Source organism: Schistocerca americana, chromosome 2, assembly GCF_021461395.2.
Source record: "Schistocerca americana isolate TAMUIC-IGC-003095 chromosome 2, iqSchAmer2.1, whole genome shotgun sequence".
NCBI classification, from domain to species: domain Eukaryota; kingdom Metazoa; phylum Arthropoda; class Insecta; order Orthoptera; family Acrididae; genus Schistocerca; species Schistocerca americana.
The window spans coordinates 448,152,865-448,172,899 of NC_060120.1; the positions used below are offsets into that span (position 1 = coordinate 448,152,865).

General features: G+C 43.8%; 1 protein-coding gene across 3 annotated transcripts in view; it reads right to left on the reverse strand.

Moving 5' to 3' along the window:
- Positions 1 to 892: 892 nt before the first annotated feature.
- LOC124595676 (myosin heavy chain, non-muscle) overlaps positions 893 to 20,035 on the reverse strand; it is a 280,898-nt gene continuing 261,755 nt past the window's right edge. For 2 of the 3 annotated variants that reach the window (XM_047134535.1, XM_047134534.1), the window contains 6 exons: positions 19,086 to 19,460; positions 18,843 to 18,962; positions 15,251 to 15,491; positions 10,377 to 10,684; positions 2,866 to 3,029; positions 893 to 1,802 (listed from right to left, as the gene is read on the reverse strand). In XM_047134535.1, the coding sequence (XP_046990491.1) occupies positions 1,667 to 1,802; positions 2,866 to 3,029; positions 10,377 to 10,684; positions 15,251 to 15,491; positions 18,843 to 18,962; positions 19,086 to 19,460 (1,344 nt within the window). In that variant the 3' untranslated portion in view covers positions 893 to 1,666. Of the gene's footprint in view, positions 1,803 to 2,631; positions 2,689 to 2,865; positions 3,030 to 10,376; positions 10,685 to 15,250; positions 15,492 to 18,842; positions 18,963 to 19,085; positions 19,461 to 20,035 lie in introns of all 3 variants that reach the window. The other variant, XM_047134536.1, reaches the window with a different exon arrangement.

The following is a 20,035-nucleotide window of genomic DNA, read 5'->3' on the forward strand; positions in this document are numbered from 1 at the left end:
GTTGTGGTTGCAAAGATGGACCTCGCCATGGATGTCAGGAGTGAAGTTGCAAATCATGCAGCCTATTGCGCACAGTTTGAGTCTTAACACCACGTCCTGTGGCTGCACGAAAAGCATTATTCAACATGGTGGCATTGCTGTCAGGGTTCCTCCGAGCCATAATCCATATGTAGCGGTCATTCACTGCAGTAGTAGCCTTGGGGCGGCCTGAGTGAGGCATGTAATTGACATTTCCTGTCTCTCTGTATCTCCTCCATGTCCGAACAACATTGCTTTGGTTCACTCCAAGACGCCTGGACACTTCCCTTGTTGAGAGCCCTTACTGGCACAAAGTAACAATTCGGATCTGATCGAACCGCAGTAATGACCGTCTAGGCATGGTTGAACTACAGACTGCACGAGCAGTGTACCTCCTTTCTGGTGGAATGACTGGAACTGATCGGGTGTTGGACGCCCTCCATCTAATAGGCGATACTTGTGCATGGTTGTTTACATCTTTGGGCAGGTTTAGTGACTTCTCTGAACAGTCAAAGGGACTATGTCTGTGATACAGTATCCACAGTTAACATCTTCAGGAGTTCTGGGAACCAGGGTGATGCAAAACTTTTGATGTGTGTGTATGTAACACTTATGGCATTTCATAATTCAGCTTCCATCTACTTTAGAATATAACAGCTCTCCCTTTTCTTCCAGGGCACAAACTAATTCCTTTCACTGTCTCTGCTCATAATAAAAATCTTATTTTCTTACTACACATAATACTGCATAACATTTATATTTGGGCTGTGAGCATTATTTCATACACTATTCTTCAATATAAGGAAGCAAACTGCATAAATTACTGAGAAGTCAGAGGGACGGAAAACAAAAAAGAAATGACAGACATAGGCTGTTGTTTTTCAGTTATGTTTATTAATAAATTTCGGTTTCCAATTATTATGAATAAACATTCTTTGTTACGTATGTACATTCATTCACAAACATTCATTCCTGCATTTAAAAATACAAGAACTTAAAAAGAATTTAAATACAGGTTTAGAACTAAGTACGTAATAGTGTTTTACTGTCACATAAATTATTTGAAGTATTTCACCCTTCTCTGAATGTTTTATTTCAACATTTGAAAATTATACCTGTCACCATTTTTCTCAATGTTTATGCAGAAACTGAATATGAATTTCTCTGCAAGACTGTACAAAAACATTTCGCTGTTTTCCAGTAACACTAAGCAGAATCTTTATTTCTGCGTCCTCCCTCTCCTCCAGCATATTAAACTTCTCCGCTTTAAACTTTTGCACCTTCTCAGACGCAACAAACAGTGACTCATCACTATTTCCACAACATCACGCTTACAATGATTAATAAATTCACACTTCTGAAGGAAATCTTTTTGTACCAATAGTCCAGTGTTAGTGGTAGATTATAAAAAATACCAACTGTATTCAATACTGCTAGACTTACTTAAGCAAAAAAAGAGTGGAATGACAGAAGTCCCTCAGAATGCTGAGAGTAACACTTTTACAAAAGTAGCTTTAAAAAATAACAAATGGCAGTCTATTGACGTCATCAGGGTAGGCTTACTACAGAAAGCTGCTTCCCATTTAGACTATTAGGCACGTGAAGATGAGACCGAGGCCACAGTATTGGGAGTCATGTTTTTGTTTGTTTAGTTGGGGGCTTCTTCCCCATCAACGGTGTCATCCTGTGCAGAACTGTCATCACCAGTACCTGTCTGGATGGATCCTCGCTTAGTTCCACCAGCTAATCTTGAGCTGCTTAGTGCCAGTCCACCACCACCACGTCTGTAAAGACGAAATAACATGAAAACTTAATTGTAGCTTAGGATAAAATATTTTTCACATTGCAGTTCTCCTCCTTTATGACTTCTTTCAGTTTGTAGTGTGCGCATGTGCGCACATGAGCAAGCATTTTAATAAATTTTGCTCAATCCTATGGTACTGTATTTTTAAAAGAAACCGTAATGCAGAATAACTTAGACAATGTCTCAAGGCAACTTTAGTAACGTACATACAACTGTGTGCATCATTCACAAACCTGGATTGCTTATACCAAGCAGTAACAGGAGATTCTATTGAGTTGTGTTAGTTGTAAGGTACCTCTGATATTAGTGCTGTCAGTCTGCAGCAATTTTGCAAATGTACTTTCAGTAAAAGTGCATACACATGCACCCCCCCCCCCCTCCCTCACACACACGCATATGTACTTTCAGTTAAAGTGCTCACTCAAACACGAACACACCTCCCTACCTCTCCCCCCCCCCCCCCCCCCCTACACACACGCACACACGCGCACACACACACACACACACACACACACACACACACACATTTTGAAGCAGCTGTTTTAATCTAGACAAACCACATTCCATCTCCTCCAGCCATTTTTTAACTACATTGCACATTAGTCCTGCATTCTTCAAAAGGAATACTCTAGTCCAAAGTAACATGCATCTGAGAAAACACTAATATAAAAATGTCCTATGGTCAAAATAGACATGACACCCCCCCCCCCCCCCCCCCCCAAAACACACACATGTATACAAACACATGTTAGTACGAAACACTGCCACAATATTACTAGACACACATTTTAACTCAGTGCACTACTGGCCTGAACTTCTTTGATGGCGGTCTATTGGTTTCAAAGTCAGGATTTCACTGCTGATTCCTGGCAAGCAAAATGCATAACAAGAAGATATTTACTTTGCTATGAACATTAAAAGTGAAGCTACAGAATTTATTCTCATCTATTAATATGCACAATATCATTTAGCTTGATTTTTATATTGTCATCCAGTACAACTGCCATCTATAACTAGTCACTAGGCCACTAATTTCTTCTTACCTAAGCTTGTTCTTGAGGTTGTTAATCTCCCTTGTCATTGTCTCCTGGCTTTCCATCATATCTTCCATTTCTCGTTGAGCTTTACGTTTCTGAGCCTTCTCCCGGCTTATTTCCTCTTCAGCTTCATCAAGTTGTCGTTTAAGAGCCTTTACCCTTACATTGCTCTGTAGTGATGTGAAAGCAATGGACAGTATTAAAATTAAACAAACAGAAACAAATCTTTCAAAGTTAGGTACTACACATTATTCAACCACTCATCAAATACATGTTTCATGACATGCAGTTTAAAAGTTCAATTAATATGAGAATGGAGACTCAAGAACACACGAGTTCATTTATGTATTCTGATAATGACGATGATAAATATCCAATTTTATTTATAATTCAACTTTTACACAAATAACAGAAAAAATATAGAATTTCCCTCATTACAGTTTTGCATACCAAATGAAGTACTTACTGTCAAGCTCTCAGAAGTGGTGAATCATTATTGTAGAGTACAAAGGAAAAAGCAATAAGAGGAAGATGAATATACTCCTTTAAATCTGTAGTAGTTGCAAATTAATGGGGGCAGGACACCAAATGGGCCGAGTTGGAGCACGAGAGGCACCACAAGACATTTTAATTTCCACTGTCTATACTTTTACAAATAAATTCACAAAACTTTGACAGCGTGACCAGGAAGGATTCAGGATTCACACTCATAGCAGTGGAAGAACAAAAACATAACAAAATAAATTTTTTTTTCATGTGAAATTTCATCATTTTTTCACTTGCTATTGGCTGCATTTGTTGCTATAGGTACACTTTCCCTTCAATAGTAAGAGATTCTTCGATTTTTTTTTTTTTTTTTTTTTTTAGGGCGCACAACTTCAATGGTCATTAGCGCCCTGACTACTCTAAGAATGCACCGCGAGGCACAAGTTGACCACAACAACTAAAAGGGAAAACACGATAAAAGACAGACTGACAGGCATAGGATTAAAAAACAGCATCATCAAATGTCCTTAGCGAGGTTTGTCAAGTTGATAAAACGAAGAACACGAGCAGCTGCTCGTGGGTCATCCGCTAAAATGGCATCGAAAGTATCTGGCAGGTTAAGATCGAGGCGCAGTGTGTTAAGATCTGGACAGGACATTAAAATGTGTCGAACCGTCAGCAAGTGCCCACATGGGCAGAACGGCGCCGGCGCAGCCGTCAGCAGATGGCGATGGCTGAACCGGCAGTGTCCAATTCTTAACCGGGCTAAAACGACCTCCTCCCGCCGAGAAGGGCGTGAGGAGGACGTCCAAGCCACGGGAAGAGGTTTCAAGGCCCGAAGCTTGTTGTCGGTAAGTGCAGCCCAATCGGCATGCCACAGAGATAAGATGCGCCGACAAATCACCCTGCTAAAATCGGACGAAGGGACGCAACAAGAAGCTGTCCGAGGCTGGAGGACTGCAGCCTTGGCCGCGGCATCTGCAGCTTCGTTCCCAGGGATACCGACATGGCCAGGAACCCACATAAAGCTAACTGGAGAACCGACGTCCACCAGCTGCTGAAGAGAGCGTTGGATCCGGTGTACGAAAGGGTGAACCGGGTACGGATCACTGAGGCTCTGGATGGCGCTCAGGGAATCTGAGCAGATGACATAAGCAGAATGTCGGTGGCGGCAGATGTAAAGAACAGCCTGGTAGAGGGCAAAGAGCTCAGCTGTGAAGACCGAACAATGGCCATGGAGCCGGTATTTGAAACTTTGTGCCTCGACAATAAAGGAACACCCGACCCCGTCATTGGTCTTAGAGCCATCTGTATAAATGAAAGTCATGTCGATGAACTTCGAACGAAGTTCCAAAAAACGGGAGTGGTAAACCGAACCGGGGGTGACCTCTTTTGGGAGCGAGCTGAGGTCAAGGTGAACGCGGACCTGAGCCTGGAGCCAAGGTGGCGTGCGGCTCTCGCCCACTCGAAAGGTTGCAGGGAGTGAAAAATTAAGGTGTTGAAGGAGGCGACGGAAGCGAACTCCAGGGGGTAGCAGGGCAGAGACATACAACCCGTATTGACGGTCAAGAGCGTCGTCAAAAAAGGAACGATAAGACGGGTGGTCGGGCATTGACAGTAGCCGACAGGCATACTGACAAAGCAGTATATCGCGCCGGTAGGTGAGTGGCAATTCGCCAGCGTCAGCATGAAGACTCTCTACGGGACTGGTATAAAATGCTCCGATCGCAAGTCGTAAACCCCGATGTTGTATGGAGTTGAGGCGGCGTAAGATGGATGGCCGTGCAGAGGAGTATACGAAGCTCCCATAATCCAGCTTGGAGCGGACGATCGACCGATATAGACGAAGTAGGACGGTTCGATCCGCTCCCCACGACAGACCACTGAGAACACGGAGGACATTTAAAGAACGGGTACAACGGGCGGCCAAATATGACACATGTGGAGACCAGCTAAGTTTCCTGTCAAATGTGAGGCCTAAAAATTTGGTTGTCTCCACGATTGGGAGAGCAACGGGACCGAGTCGTAAGGACGGTGGGAGAAACTCTTTGTAGCGCCAGAAGTTAATACAGACCGTCTTCTCGGCAGAAAAACGGAAGCCATTGGCGACACTCCAGGAGTAAAGACGGTCAAGAGAACGCTGAAGACAGCGCTCCAGAACACGTGTACACTGCGCGCTGCAATAGATGGTAAAATCGTCCACGAAAAGGGAGCCTGATACATCAGCTGGGAGGCAATCCATTATTGGATTGATCGCGATGGCGAAGAGAGCGACGCTCAAAACTGAGACCTGTGGCACCCCATTCTCCTGGCGGAAGGTGTCGGACAGGGCAGAACCCACACGTACCCTGAACTGTCGATCCATTAAAAAGGAATGAATAAAAAGAGGGAGGCGACCGCGAAGGCCCCATGTATGCATGGTGCGGAGAATGCCCGCCTTCCAACAGGTGTCGTAAGCCTTCTCCAAATCAAAGAACACAGCCGCGGTCGGGCGCTTCCGCAAGAAGTTATTCATAATGAAGGTCGACAAGGTAACCAGATGGTCAACAGCAGAGCGGCGCCTACGAAATCCACATTGTACATTGGTAAGTAGGCGTCGAGACTCTAGCAGCCAAACCAATCGAGAGTTAACCATTCGCTCCATCACTTTACAGACACAGCTGGTAAGCGAGATAGGTCGATAACTGGAAGGCAAGTGCTTGTCCTTCCCCGGCTTAGGAATCGGGACAACAATAGACTCGCGCCAGCATGCGGGAACATGTCCCTCAATCCAGATGCGATTGTATGTATGAAGAAGAAAACCTTTACCCGCAGGAGAAAGGTTCTTCAGCATCTGAATATGAATAGAATCTGGCCCTGGAGCAGAGGACCGTGATCGGCCAAGTGCGTTTTCAAGTTCCAGCATGGTGAATGGGGCATTATAACTTTCACAATTCGAGGAGCGGAAGTTAGGTGGCCTAGCCTCCTCTGCCTGTTTGCGGGGGAGGAAGGCAGGGTGGTAATGAGCGGAGCTCGAAACCTCTGCGAAAAAGCGGCCGAAGGCATTGGAGACAGCCTCAGGGGCCACAAGGACGTCATTCGCGACCTTCAAGCCAGAAACTGGTGAGTGGACCTTAGTGCCAGATAGCCGGCGCAGGCTACCCCAGACAACAGAAGAAGGAGTAAAACTGTTGAAGGTACTTGTGAAAGCAGCCCAGCTGGCTTTCTCGCTTTCTTTGATAATACGACGACACTGAGCACGTAATCGTTTATAATTGATACAATTCGCCACTGTAGGGTGGCGTTTAAATGTGCGTAAAGCACGACGACGAGCACGTAAAGCGTCTCTACATGCTGCGGTCCACCAGGGGACCGGTACGCGACGTGGAGAAGGAGGGTGAGGGATGGAATATTCAGCAGCAGCGAGAATGACTTCCGTGAGGTGTGCGACCTGACGATCGCAGCTTGTAAAGGTTTGATCCTGAAAGGTCGCCCTGGAAGAGAAGAGCCCCCAGTCTGCCTTGGAGATGGTCCAATTAGAGAAGCACGGAGAGGGGGTATGCTGCAGGAGATGGATAACACACGGGAAGTGGTCGCTCGAATATGTATCAGAAAGTGCATACCACTCAAACCGGCGTGCAAGTTGGGGAGTACATATAGAGAGGTCTAAATGGGAATAGGTGTGAGATGTGCCCGAAGGAAAAGTAGGGGCGCCAGTATTGAAGCAGACAAGATCGAGCTAGTTGAAAAGGTCTGCTAACAAGGAGCCCCTCGGGCAGGATGCTGGAGAGCCCCAAAGGGGATGGTGGGCATTGAAGTCTCCAGTTAACAAAAATGGTGCAGGTAGCTGAGCAATAAGTTGCATCACGTCTGCCCTGGTAACGGCAGATGACGATGGAGTGTAAACGGTACAAAAGGAAAACGTAAAAGAGGGGAGAGTAATGCGGATGGCAACTGCCTGCAGGCCGGTGTGCAACGTGATGGGATCGTAGTAAATATCATCCCGGACCAGCAACATAACCCCTCCATGAGCTGGGATACCTACCACAGGGGGTAGGTCAAAACGCACAGAGGTGTAGTGTGCCAAGGCAATTTGATCGCATGGGCGTAGCTTCGTTTCCTGGAGGGCTACGACGAGCGGACGGTGCAAGCGGAGCAGCAACTTCAAGTCCTCTCGGTTGGAGCGAATGCTGCGAATATTCCAGTGAATAAGTGCCATCGTAAGAAAAGGAAGATGAGAGAAGTGGTCACCTCGAAGGCCGCTTAGGGCCTGGCTTCGAGCGAGCACTGCCGCCGCTATCAGTAGGCGGACAGTCATCGTCCATTGGGTCTATAGGGTCATCGGCCATCTCGGGAGGATGGCCGGGAGGTGGAGCTTCCTCCGCCAGTGAACGGCCAGATGTACGGCTACCAGCGGTGCGGCCAGGCGAAACGGATGACGGCCTGGGGCGGCAACCGCTGGGTGGCGCAGGAGAAGAAATGCGCCGTGGCGGAGAAGGAGAACTGTGCTTCCTATGCGCCTTTTTGGAAGGACGTGTAGTGGAAGTACCGGTCGAAGGCTGGGAGGTCGAGGTACGGAGGAAGTCTGCACGGGATGGTTCCTTTTTGAAGGCCCGTGCATCTGACTTCGATGTCTTCGTCTTAGCAGAAGCTGAGGAAGGTGCTCGTGTCTGTGGGGTGATGGGAGGAAGAGGAGACGTCGACCGCGCGATCTTAGCACTGGCCGAACGGACGACCGTGGTGCTGAAGGTCAGATCGCTTGTCTGGGTTGCTACCTCCCGGGTAGTCCGAGGAGAGGCGAGGACAGTACTGTATTTCCCCGCTGGGAGCAGCGTGGGCTTCCTACTAGCCAATAGCCTGCGAGCAGCCGAGGTGGACACTTTCTCTTTGACCCGAATTTCTTGGATACAGCGTTCTTCCTTATAGACAGGACAGTCGCGGGAGGATGCGGCATGGTCACCCTGACAGTTCACACAACGAGGAGACGGAGGTGGACAGTCACCCTCATGGGCATCCCTGCCACAAGTGACACATTTAGCCGCATTGGAACAAGACTGTCGAGTGTGATTGAAACGCTGACACTGGTAGCAGCGCGTAGGTGTCGGGACATAGGGGTGAACAGAAATGACCTCGTAGCCCGCCTTGATGCGCGATGGCAGCTTAACACTATCGAAGGTCAAGAAAATTGTCCGGGTCGGTACAAGGTCATTGTTGACCATTTTCATGACCCTATGGACAGCCGTCACGCCCTGCTCAGTGAGGAATGATTGAAGCTCCTCGTCAGTCAATCCGTCGAGGGAGCTAGTATAGACTACACCACGAGACGAATTCAAAGTTCGGTGGGCCCCCACCCGGACAGGGAACGTGTACAGGAGGGTGGCCCGAAGCAGTTTTTGTGCCTGAAAGGCACTCTCAGTTTCTAGTAATAAGGTGCCGTTACGCAACCTGGTACAAGATTTGACAGATCCGGCTATGGCATCTACGCCCTTCTGAATAACGAAAGGGTTGACAGAGGAAAAATCCTTTCCGTCCTCAGATCGAGAAACTACGAGGAACTGTGGGGCAGGCGGTAGTACTTTTGTCACTGTTGGCTGGTCACGTTTCCGTTTTTGGGTCGAAGTCGAAAGAGATGGAGTAGAATCCATTGCGGAGGAATCCCCCATGATTGCCAGCGTCTCCAATGGCGCGCTCCTTCCTTGTGGGGACCCTCTCAGAGGGCACTCCCGCCTTAGGTGAATGTTTACACCTCAGGTCACACCTCCCGAGAAACAGACGGAGGGACCAATCGGCATGGTCAGAAGGTATCAGCTCAGGCAATCACCCCTCCCCGGGCCTGGCCTTTACCAGGGGGTACGCACGTGCCTTACATGTCTACCCAGGGCGGGGACTTACGCGTTACCCCGTCACCGGCTACGCGTGCGAACGCGTGGGTCGGCCTTCAGGCACGCACAGGGAGGAAGGAAGAAGAGAAAAAAGAAGAGAGAGAGGGAGAAAGAGGACAGACTGTCTCAAACGCCGAGGCGGAGACCAGAGAGGGCAAGGAGAAGAAGGCAATGAGAAAGCAAGGAGAAGAAGGCAATGAGAAGGCAAGGAGAAGGAGGCAATGAGAAGGCAAGGAGAAGAAGGCAATGAGAAGGCAAGGAGAAGAAGGCAATGAGAAGGCAAGGAGAAGAAGGCAATGAGAAGGCAAGGAGAAAAAGGCAATGAGAAGGCAAGGAGAAAAAGGCAATGAGAAGGCAAGGAGAAAAAGGCAATGAGAAGGCAAGGAGAAGTCAACGGAAAGAGGAAGGAAGACAGTGAGGTGGAGAAGAGCAAAGAAAGGAACCAACAAAAGGAAGGAAGAAACGAGAAGTGAAAAACCAAAAAGACCACGATGATAGGTCGTGGAACCGTCCGTCTCCGGACGCAGGCGCTAACTACCCCCGTGAGGGGGATGGACTCCTTTTAGTCGCCTCTTACGACAGGCAGGAATACCGCGGGCCTATTCTAATCCCCGGACCCGCAGGGGGGGGAGATTCTTCGATGAATTTTGCACAGCATAAAACCATACTTACAGGTGTGTGAAAATCTACAATTTATTTAGTTTATGAAAAAAGAATGCTGCATTTTAAACTTCATGCTTAGAAAAAACTCAAATTTTATCATTAATTATCTAAATTTTTACCAGAGTTTTTAATAGATTTGGAAAATTCTGGCGTTTCATTGATCTGCAAGTATGGTTTGTATACTGCGCAAAATTCATCGAAGAATCTCTCTTACTTATGAAGAGAAAATGTACCTATAGCAACAAATGCAGCCAATAGCAAGTGAAAAAAAATGATGAAATTTCACATGTAAAAAAAAATTATCTTGTTATATTTCTGAACTTCCACCGCTATGAGTGAGTGTGAATCCTGAATCCTTCCTGGTCATGCTGACGAAGTTTTATGAATTTATTTGTAAAAGTACAGACGTGAAAATTAAAATTTCCTGTGTTGCCTCTCCTGCTCCTAGTTGACCTGTAACATTCTACCACCCTTAAGAGCAAGACAGATGGTGTCCTATGTACTGACCTTATCCAGTTGTTCTTTGTACTGGTCAGTCTGGCGACGCTCATCTTCCAGCTGCAGAGTGAGCTCCTTTATCTTCTTGTCTTGCTTACGGTTCAGCTTCTGCTGTGCTAGTCTTTCCTTAACCTCCGTGTCCATCTGCTCTTCCAAATTTGCTATCTTCGCTTCCAATGAGGCAATTGTAGCTTTCGTCTTAGTGCGCTGTGCTGTTTCAAGTTCTACAAGTTTTGCCTTCAGTTCCTTGTTCTGCCGTTCCAGCAACATGCGCTGAGTTTCCAGTTTCTGCGTTGTTGAGCGTTCGGCAGCTAAGTCTGAAAAATCAAACAGAGTGTAACATGCTTTAGTGTAATGCGTACTAATCGCCAATGGACTACAGACTGGGTGAAGTTAAATTACCTTAGTATTTGTAACCTCTGACACAAGTGAAATGACCAAGAACACTTCAGGGTGACAATTACTGTGGATTTTTTCTTCTTCTCTTCATTCATGCAAAGACTTTAAACACTGTCTGCCAAGTAGTAGTTAGAATCATGGCTGATGGAAATTGGGCCAAGAATGTATGATGAAAAGACTGAGAATAAGTGCACAGCTTTACAATTAGAAACAAATATGTGCAGAACTGTAATGTGCACCGACTAGATAAGACATATGATAGATACTTAACAAACCTATTATAGTAGCACCAACAACAGTCCAGATACAATATTAAATATGTATCAATTAACTCCATCACATTTTTTGCCAATTTGCTCTCTAATTTGCTGTCTTCAACTAAACAGAGCAAACTTTACTGGCAATGCATCTTCTGTGCTTGATAAAGCATTAGCATTCCATAACTTTAGGGGAGTTACAACAGGGGGGTAAAAAAAAAAAAGTTTTTGGATTATCTCATTATAAAATTCACAAATTTCCGAATAAAATGATATATATCACTTATAATCTCACATGGGAAATATTTTATTTTATTTTTTTAAAATATAATCTACACAGACTAAAAATGTTAAAATTTTTGTGTGCATTACTTCAAGATCTAATAAAACTGGTAATTTTTAATACAGGAGGCTGTGGATTGCTGTCATGTCCACAAGAGGATGGGCACCAGGTTGAGGAAGTTGAAACAAAGTTTGAGAGACAAGCAACTTTCTGATGGTAAAACTACAGTATTATTATTGCATGGCCATTAGAAATAATACTGAGGATTTGTTGAAAATGAAGCAGGCAGTATGGGCTAACTTCTTCCACAGACTGTCAACTGATGAAAAACCAGTACACCACCTTTGCCCTCCTGGACCCGATTCAAGGTGCACTTACCGCAATGCCCAGTACTCAAACAGTTCATACAGCCATAAACATTCCATCCCAGCAGCAGTCATGGATATCATAAAACCTATTTACAGAGACCTGGGAAATTCTGAGTTACTGAAGAAGTGTCTGCATAGTCAGGCTCAAAATCCCAATAAGTTGTTTAATAATCTTATATGGGCTCCATTATCAAAAAAATGTTTTTGTTGGAAGTGTGTGTGTGTGTGTGTGTGTGTGGGGGGGGGGGGGGGGGGGGGGTCAGTGATGCTGTTACTGATTGTAATGATGGCAACATCGGTAGGGTGAAAGTGCTTCAGCATATGTGAATTAATCTGGAGCAAACTGCATCAGATAACTGGAACGAATGGACAAGGTTCCCATTGATAAAGCAGAGTATGCAGCACAGTTGGTCACTAACAAGTCCAGAAAAAAAGAAAAGCTTTGGAACAGGACCAAGAGGATGATATACAGTATGGTGCAGGGTGCTTCTGAGCCACTAAATGTAAAAAATTAAGCATATATTGAGTTACTGTCTATTGAAATTTTAGAAGCCGTTCCCGAAAAATTAACATTTTCCTAAATCTCAGAAACCACTTCGAGTAGAGTATTCAAATTTTCAGGGAGTAATAACATGCATATCCTGAGTCTATTGAACTAAAAGAAGAACATAATGTTATGTATAATTAACTTTATTTAGGATAACATACAAAAAAGTACACAAAATTTTAACTGTGTGATTAAAAAATTGTATTTCCGAAAGCAGTGGCTGAAATGCAATTATTGTAGTTCAGTAGACTCTGAACATACAGTTTAATGTCTTGAGAAAGTTTCATGTCAATGGCTACAGTGGTTCCTGAAATATAGGGAAGCCAAGTCATTAAATTAGACATTGTCGGGATACGGCGTTCCAACTCCCCTTAAAGCTGGTTCTGTGGTCCTGCGAGCATGATGGAACAGAGCACTATTTGTAATTTAATTTACATCCACGTTACTACTTTTCGTAAGTTATTCATTGTTTACGACTTCCTCCAAATTCTCTCAAAATTCGCCATACATTTACTACCTGTCTCTTTGCTTGCCACTGTGGATCTAATCCCTCAATACGAGGAAATTCTTTTTATGAATTGTTTTGCCACAGACCAACATCACATCTAGCAGTATCTTTTGGAATCCAAATTCATTACTTTCCTTGTATGAATGATCCACCGCACTGTTACTTGACTTACTTCTCCATTGACACATTTGGTGAGGTGGTGAGGGAAACTACCCATACGGCACCCTCCCAGCTACTCACCTAAACATGTTTCAACAAATGCTTTGTTACCAGGACTGGTGGTAATTGTCCCATTTCAGTAGTCCTCCAAAAATCTTAACATGATATCTAGTGCACAGTACAAGGGTCATTCAATAATTAAATAGATAAACATATATAGTGCAGGCAGTGACTACCGCAATGAACTGAAATTTTTGTGAGATTTAGATGGAAATCTTGTCAAGAGTGTCATGTCATTTGCTTCATTACCATTTACATAAACATAACATCTAAGTTCTCAGTTACGATGGCGTGCCCCACGAAGATAGTACTATTTTGAAATGAAAGTGTACAACCATCAGAAAAATTTTCTCTGACTAACACACAAAACTGCAGCAGTTGAGTGAACTGTTCAAGTTTATACATGTGGATAGCAAAATTTAAAGGTAGACACACAAGCACAACTGTTGACCACTTTTCCAAAGGCATTCACTAGCAGTATCAATCTTTGTGTTTCAAGCTCATTTTGATTCTCTTGTCCAGGAAGACTGATTATGTACAGTTGAATGAATTGCAGAAAAATTTAAACAAGTGTTGGCACAACTCATTTAATCTCTCAAAACGAACTGATCTACCATAACGCTTGTGCAAGGCGGGTTCCCAAAGTGCTTACTGTTCGTCATAAACAACATTTTGATTTGTATCAAATTCAAAATTCATATCAATAGTTAATTTGATGTGCTTTTGAACAGGATTTTAACCCGTGATAAAATGTGAATACATCATTTTGGGCCAGAGTCCAAGTATCAAAGCACGCAGTGGAAACATCTTGAAACTCGTGTCTGTAAGAAATTCCGAATGCAAGCCCTGGCTGTTGAGATCAAGTTAGCCATTTTTTTTTTGCGTACCTATGGTCCAGTTTTCCAGGACTTTTTTTTTCTTTTTGAGAAGCAGCACACTATCATCATCCCATACTACCTAGGCGCAACTGAGAACAAAGTTAAGCAGCCACTGAGGAGGAAATGTCCATGATGTCAGGGGAAAGATGTGCTACTTCGGCGTAAAGTGGCACCACTAATGCTGAAAAACACTGGTAAAGTGAGTTGGGAGTGCCTAACTCCCTACTGCTCTGTCCTTACCCTCTTCAGATATCTATCTGTTTGGTCTGATGAACAAAGCTTTGCACGGCACAAGTTCAATGGCAACTAAGAGGTAAAAAAACTACGAAACTGTCTTTCAGATCAAGGTAACGAACTCTTCACTGAAGGGATAATAAAGTACTAAAGGAGATGTTACAAGTGCAAAGAAGTTGGAGGACAATATGTGGGAAAATAATTTTTATTTATTTAATTAACCATTATTACTGTACAGCTATCTGTCTGGTTAATGAATGATTTTCATAAATGGTTCTTACCTGGCACCAACAATATAATAGCCTAGAATTTTGTAGCGCAACAGATTGGGCACAATCCACAAGCTTTTATCACCAGAGCACTCGAAGAGTGAATAAAGTTGATAAGATCCAGACTTTTGTTACTGATATTTGTAGTATATGATAGTTATGAAGAGTATTAATACGAATTGTGAAAAGAGTAAAAGTAATCACCAAACAAATAGTTGAGGCCCTGAGCAGTTGACAAGAATATTAAGAAGACAAACTGTTGCTAAGCTTTTAGACAATGTACTTTCTAGGAACTGACTAACAAAACAAATGAACACTCAATGCATCGACTAAGGTTAAGTCATTACTTTTACTTCTTCAGAGATTTTCTAGTATTGTATTAGGGAGGGTTAATGTTTTCTATTTCATGTACTCAGTAAACATTCAAAGAAATGTGGTAACCACGCCACCATGATAAGAAAATACACCAGGGCCTGTTTGCTGGTCACTAAACAGGTGCAACAGGTGGCTACTGGCAAATGGCTGAAATAAAGGGGAATTACAGCTGTTATTTTTTCACTTAGGCAAGCAGCTGTACGGATGGCATCCTCTTAGGTAAAATATACTGTAGGTAAAATAGTCCCCCATCTCAACGTAGGAATTACTCGGGAGGTTGACTCATCAGGAAAAACAGAACTGGCATTCGAAGAGTCAGATGCAGGACTGTTAGATCCCTTAATCGGGAAGATAGGTTACATAATTTTAAAAAAGAAATTGATATGCTGAAGTTAGATATAGTGGGAATTACAAAAGCGTGGTAGTAAGAAGAATGAGACTTCTGGTCAGGTAAGGATTGTCAACATAAATCAAATAGGGGCAATAATTTACCAAACAAATTCAACATTTTTGCACTTCTAAATATGAAATTCACTCATGACCTACCTGTTGTTAGCTGTTCAATACTGAGCTGAGCCTTGCGTGCACGATCCATTAGTATTTCAGAGTTTCCTTGCTCCTCCTCCAGTTCTTCTTCTAAAGTGGCAATACGAGCCTCGAGACGTCGCTTATCATCCAGCAGAAGCGATCCCTTGCTGGCTGAACTACCCATTTCTTCTTGCAGCTCATCTCTCTCTGCTTCTGCAGCTCTTCTTGCTCGTTCTGCTGCTGAGAGTTCTTCACTCACCTGTATCAATTTACTGAAATGTTACTAACAGTTCCACAAATGAAATGCTGGAGAGTAAGAAACTGTTAAGACTAGAAATTACTATCCACTTCTTAACTGCTTGCATTTCATTACTACAAAAAATGTGGTTGGGCATAACAGGGACTACTTGTCGGGACTACTATAATGTTCCGACGAATCTAACCAACTTTGTCAAGCAGATTAGAGCAATAATCTATAAAAATAATTTGTAGTTGTGACATTTAAAGGTATCCTGCATCCATTTTTAAAATACTGTACCAAGGGTCTTCAAACCACAATGACACTTGAGTATACTAAGTCCACTTTTAAATAACTAAAGCTTTCTTCATAAAAACACTCAATTTACTTGTGTCAATAAGGACAAATACATCTGTGTTGGAACACTCCATAACCACCATCAAAAGATGGGATGTACTTGCAATGGGTCCGCAAAAATCACATGAAGCATATGGAAGCACAGTTGTGGCACTGAGGGGAGTGTGCAACACCTAAATAATCATCATCATCATCATCATCATCATCATCATTTAAGACTGATTATGCCTTTCAGCGTTCAGTCTGGAGCATAATCCCCCTTATAAATTCCTCCATGATCCCCTATTCAGTGCTAACACTGGTGCCTCTTCTGATGTTAAGCCTATTACTTCAAAATCATTCTTAACCGAATCCAGGTACCTTCTCCTTGGTCTACCCCGACTCCTCCTACCCTCTACTGCTGAACCCACGAGTCTCTTGGGTAAATGTGTTTGTAACATGACCCAACCATTTAAGCCTGTTCACCCTGACTGCTACATATATAGAATTCATTCCCAGCTTTTCTTTGATTTCCTCATTGTGGACACCCGCCTGCCATTGTTCTCATCTATAATTACCTGCAATCATCCTAGCTACTTTCATATCCGTAACCTCAACCTTATCGATAAGGTAACCTGAATCCACCCAGCTTTCACTCCCATACAACAAAGTTGGCCGAAAGATTGAACGGTGCACAGATAACTTAGTCTTGGTACTGACTTCCTTCTTGCAGAAGAGAGTAGATCGTAGCTGAGCGCTCACTGTATTAGCTTTGCGACACCACGCTTCTGGTTCTTTCACTATGTTGCCATCCTGTGAGAATATGCATCCTAAGTACTTGAAACCGTCCACCTGTTCTAACTTTGTTCCTCCTATTTGACACTCAATCCGTTTATCTCTTTCCCACTGACATTACTTTAGTTTTGGAGACGCTAATCTTCATACCATAGTCCTTACATTTCTGATCTAGTTCTGAAATATTACTTTACAAACTTTCAATCAAATCTGCCATCACAACTAAGTGTTCACATATCTTAATCTCACCCAGCCAGTCTATTGTTTTCAACATATGATCCATAAATAATATGAACAACAGTGGAGACAGGCTTCAGCCTTGTCTTATCCCTGAAACTACTCTGAACGATGAAGTCAATACACCTAAATTGTACATTTATTTACAGATTTATTTGACCAATGGGAAAGCATCATGGAGATGCTGAAAAATGTGAACTGGCAGACACTAAGACATATGCCAACTATTCCACAGAAGCCAGATTTAAAATGTTTGAGGAACCAGCTTACAGTGAGAAATTTAAGAATTTATTGCATCGCTCCCACAGTGATTGTGAAGACAAAAATCACAGCAATTACAGCATGCTCAGAAACATTTAAGTGCTCATTCTTCCTAAACTCAGTACTCCAACAGAATGGGAAGTTCTGTCTGCCCACAGAAGAGTTAGATGAATTTACAAAAACTGAAAGAATCCAGGAGTCACTATTCGCGAAAAAATAATAACTTTTTGGATTTCACTACTGCAGTTGGAGCCAACTGACACTGTAGACTCACCTTGGTGGGGAAATGGGGGTGGGGGGGGTAAGTGGGGTGGGGTGGGGGGGGGGGGGCGCAAGACGAAGGGGAGCACTTAGGGGGGTTGAGTTTTATTTGTTCTATCACATGAAAATTTCTTACAACCAACTTTGAATACACGTACTTCACTGTGTGGACAAAGGACGTTATGTAAAGGTCTGTGAGTACTTTATTTTGACTATTATTATGTATTCCCTCTTGACCATACAACCTTTCCTATTTTAATTAAAATTCGTACATGACAGATTTTAGTGACTCAACCCTGGGATGTCACATATAATTTAATTTTTAAAAAAATATGTCTGATAAAGATGTAATACTTAATAACGCATGCACTCCGCTTTTCCTCCAAGAAGCAAGTGGCCAATATGTTTGTTTACATGCTTTCAAAAACTTACAGTATTCCTTCATCTGCTGGACTGAGTTTATTCTGTTTATCTTAGTCATGTTTCGAATTTCCAGTCACCATGCATATTTAGTCAGGGCGTATACGTGGACAAGGAAAAAAATTCCTGTATTTCTCCCAGATTTCCCGGTTAAAAATACACTTTCTCCTAGGTGGAAACATAGTTTTTCCCTGTTAATTGACAGTATATTTTCTTTTGGAACTGTATAACTTATCAATCCTCTGAATGGTTATGGTTTTATACATGGGCGTAGAATTTCCCGGCGCTTTAGAAAACGAAACTCGCGGGAAAAAAAAACACCTTTTGGAAAGATGTTTGATGTGTAGTAACATGTACGCTGCATATTTTTGTATTACGAAATTATAAATTCGAATTCCACCAAACACCACATGTTACTTTCCGAAGCATTGAAATCTAAATTGCGATGCGTATTTGTAAACCAGTCATAGCTCATGTCACGTTATCTCGCCAGCCAATGACAGCGGATATTCAGAGCTTCGGACAGGTGGTGTAGTCAGCCAATAGCAACATCACTGTTAAGTAGTGCGAACACACGAACAGGAAAAGTTAATGGTTTAAATTAATATATATAATGTAGCTACGAGAAAAACAAAACTTTCACTTACAATATTGGTCTCTAAGGCCAACACGCTGCAAGAGAAGCTAAGCTTTCACATATAATGTTGGTCTTATATGCACGTATTACATTTTAAGATATATCACACAAATGTGCCGTAATTTTTTTAATAACGACATAAAAGTGTGATGATCTGGGCTATAAAATCTTCTACATGGCTCGTCATCAAAGAGTTGATTTTTAAATGAGTCCCAGATTCCCAGTGAAGTAGGCATCGACCTGATATTAAGCTTTTCGGGATGTAAATTTCCTTGGGTACCAGGAACTTTGTTATCTCATGTCTGGTTCTTTGTTATGGCATAATGCCATAGATGCTAGAAATCTTAAAAATGGACTTCTCTTTTCTTATATCTGTTGTTGCAACAGACGGTGAATATTTTTATTCAAGTAGAAGCAAAACTGACCTGTGCAAGTTCTGCTTCCAGGCTCTTCAGCCGCCGTTCTGCCTCTTTGGCTGCAGCTGCCAGCTCGTCACGGGCAGCTCTCGCCTCTTCTGCATCACGTGCAGAGTCCTTAGCTTGTGCCTGGAATTTATGTAGTACTTGTGAAGCGTAAAAGATGATGAAGGACGAGTTTATAGAAATAAGATGGACATTTGGCAAATGACTCTTGTCTTTTTATCAAATTTAAATACACACAAAACTAACCTGCAACTTCCTTAGTTGTTTCAGAGCATCTTCTTTTACTTTGTCATGCATTTCCAACTGTTGCTCTAGGTCTTTCATGTCTGCCTCCAGCTTCTTGCGCTGCTGGGTGGTGGCAGCACGTTGCTTACGCTCATCTTCCAGTTCCGCTTCCAGGTCACGTAACTGTTTCACTAGCGCACGACGTTTCTCTTCTGCCTGTTCCTCCCGTGCCTGCAGGTCCCGCTCAAACTGTGCTCGCAGAGCCTGCATATTTACTTCCAGTCGCAACTTAGCATCCTCAGTCAATTGTAATTCGTCTTCCAGTTCTTCATATTGTGCCTTGTGCTCTGCAAGCTGACTCTCCAATGCTCTCTTCGCTTTCTCAAGCTCATGTACCTGTAGTGTAAAAATAAATAGTTACTAATTGTTTCTAAAGAGCTAAACCGCAAAGGCAACTGTAAAGATATACATAATATATATTAATACCTTACACCTCATCAGTATTAAAAATATTTCTGTGCCTGTCTATATGCGGAAGAGAGGGGGGTGAGGGGGACAGGGAGAGAGGGGGGTGAGGGGGACAGGGAGAGAGGGGGGGAGAGAGGGGGGGAGAGAGGGGGGAGAGAGGGGGGAGAGAGGGGGGAGAGAGGGGGGGAGAGAGGGGGGAGAGAGGGGGGGGAGAGAGGGGGGAGAGGGGGGAGAGAGGGGGGAGAGAGGGGGGGAGAGGGGGGGAGAGAGGGGGGGAGAGAGGGGGGGAGAGGGGGGGAGAGAGGGGGGGAGAGAGGGGGGGAGAGAGGGGGGGAGAGAGGGGGGGAGAGAGGGGGGAGAGAGGGGGGAGAGAGGGGGGGAGAGAGGGGGGAGAGAGGGGGGAGAGAGAGAGAGAGAGAGAGAGAGAGAGAAGAGGGGGGGGGGGAGAGGGAGAGGGGGAGAGGGAGAGGGGGAGAGGGGGGGAAAGAGAGGGGGGGGGGAGA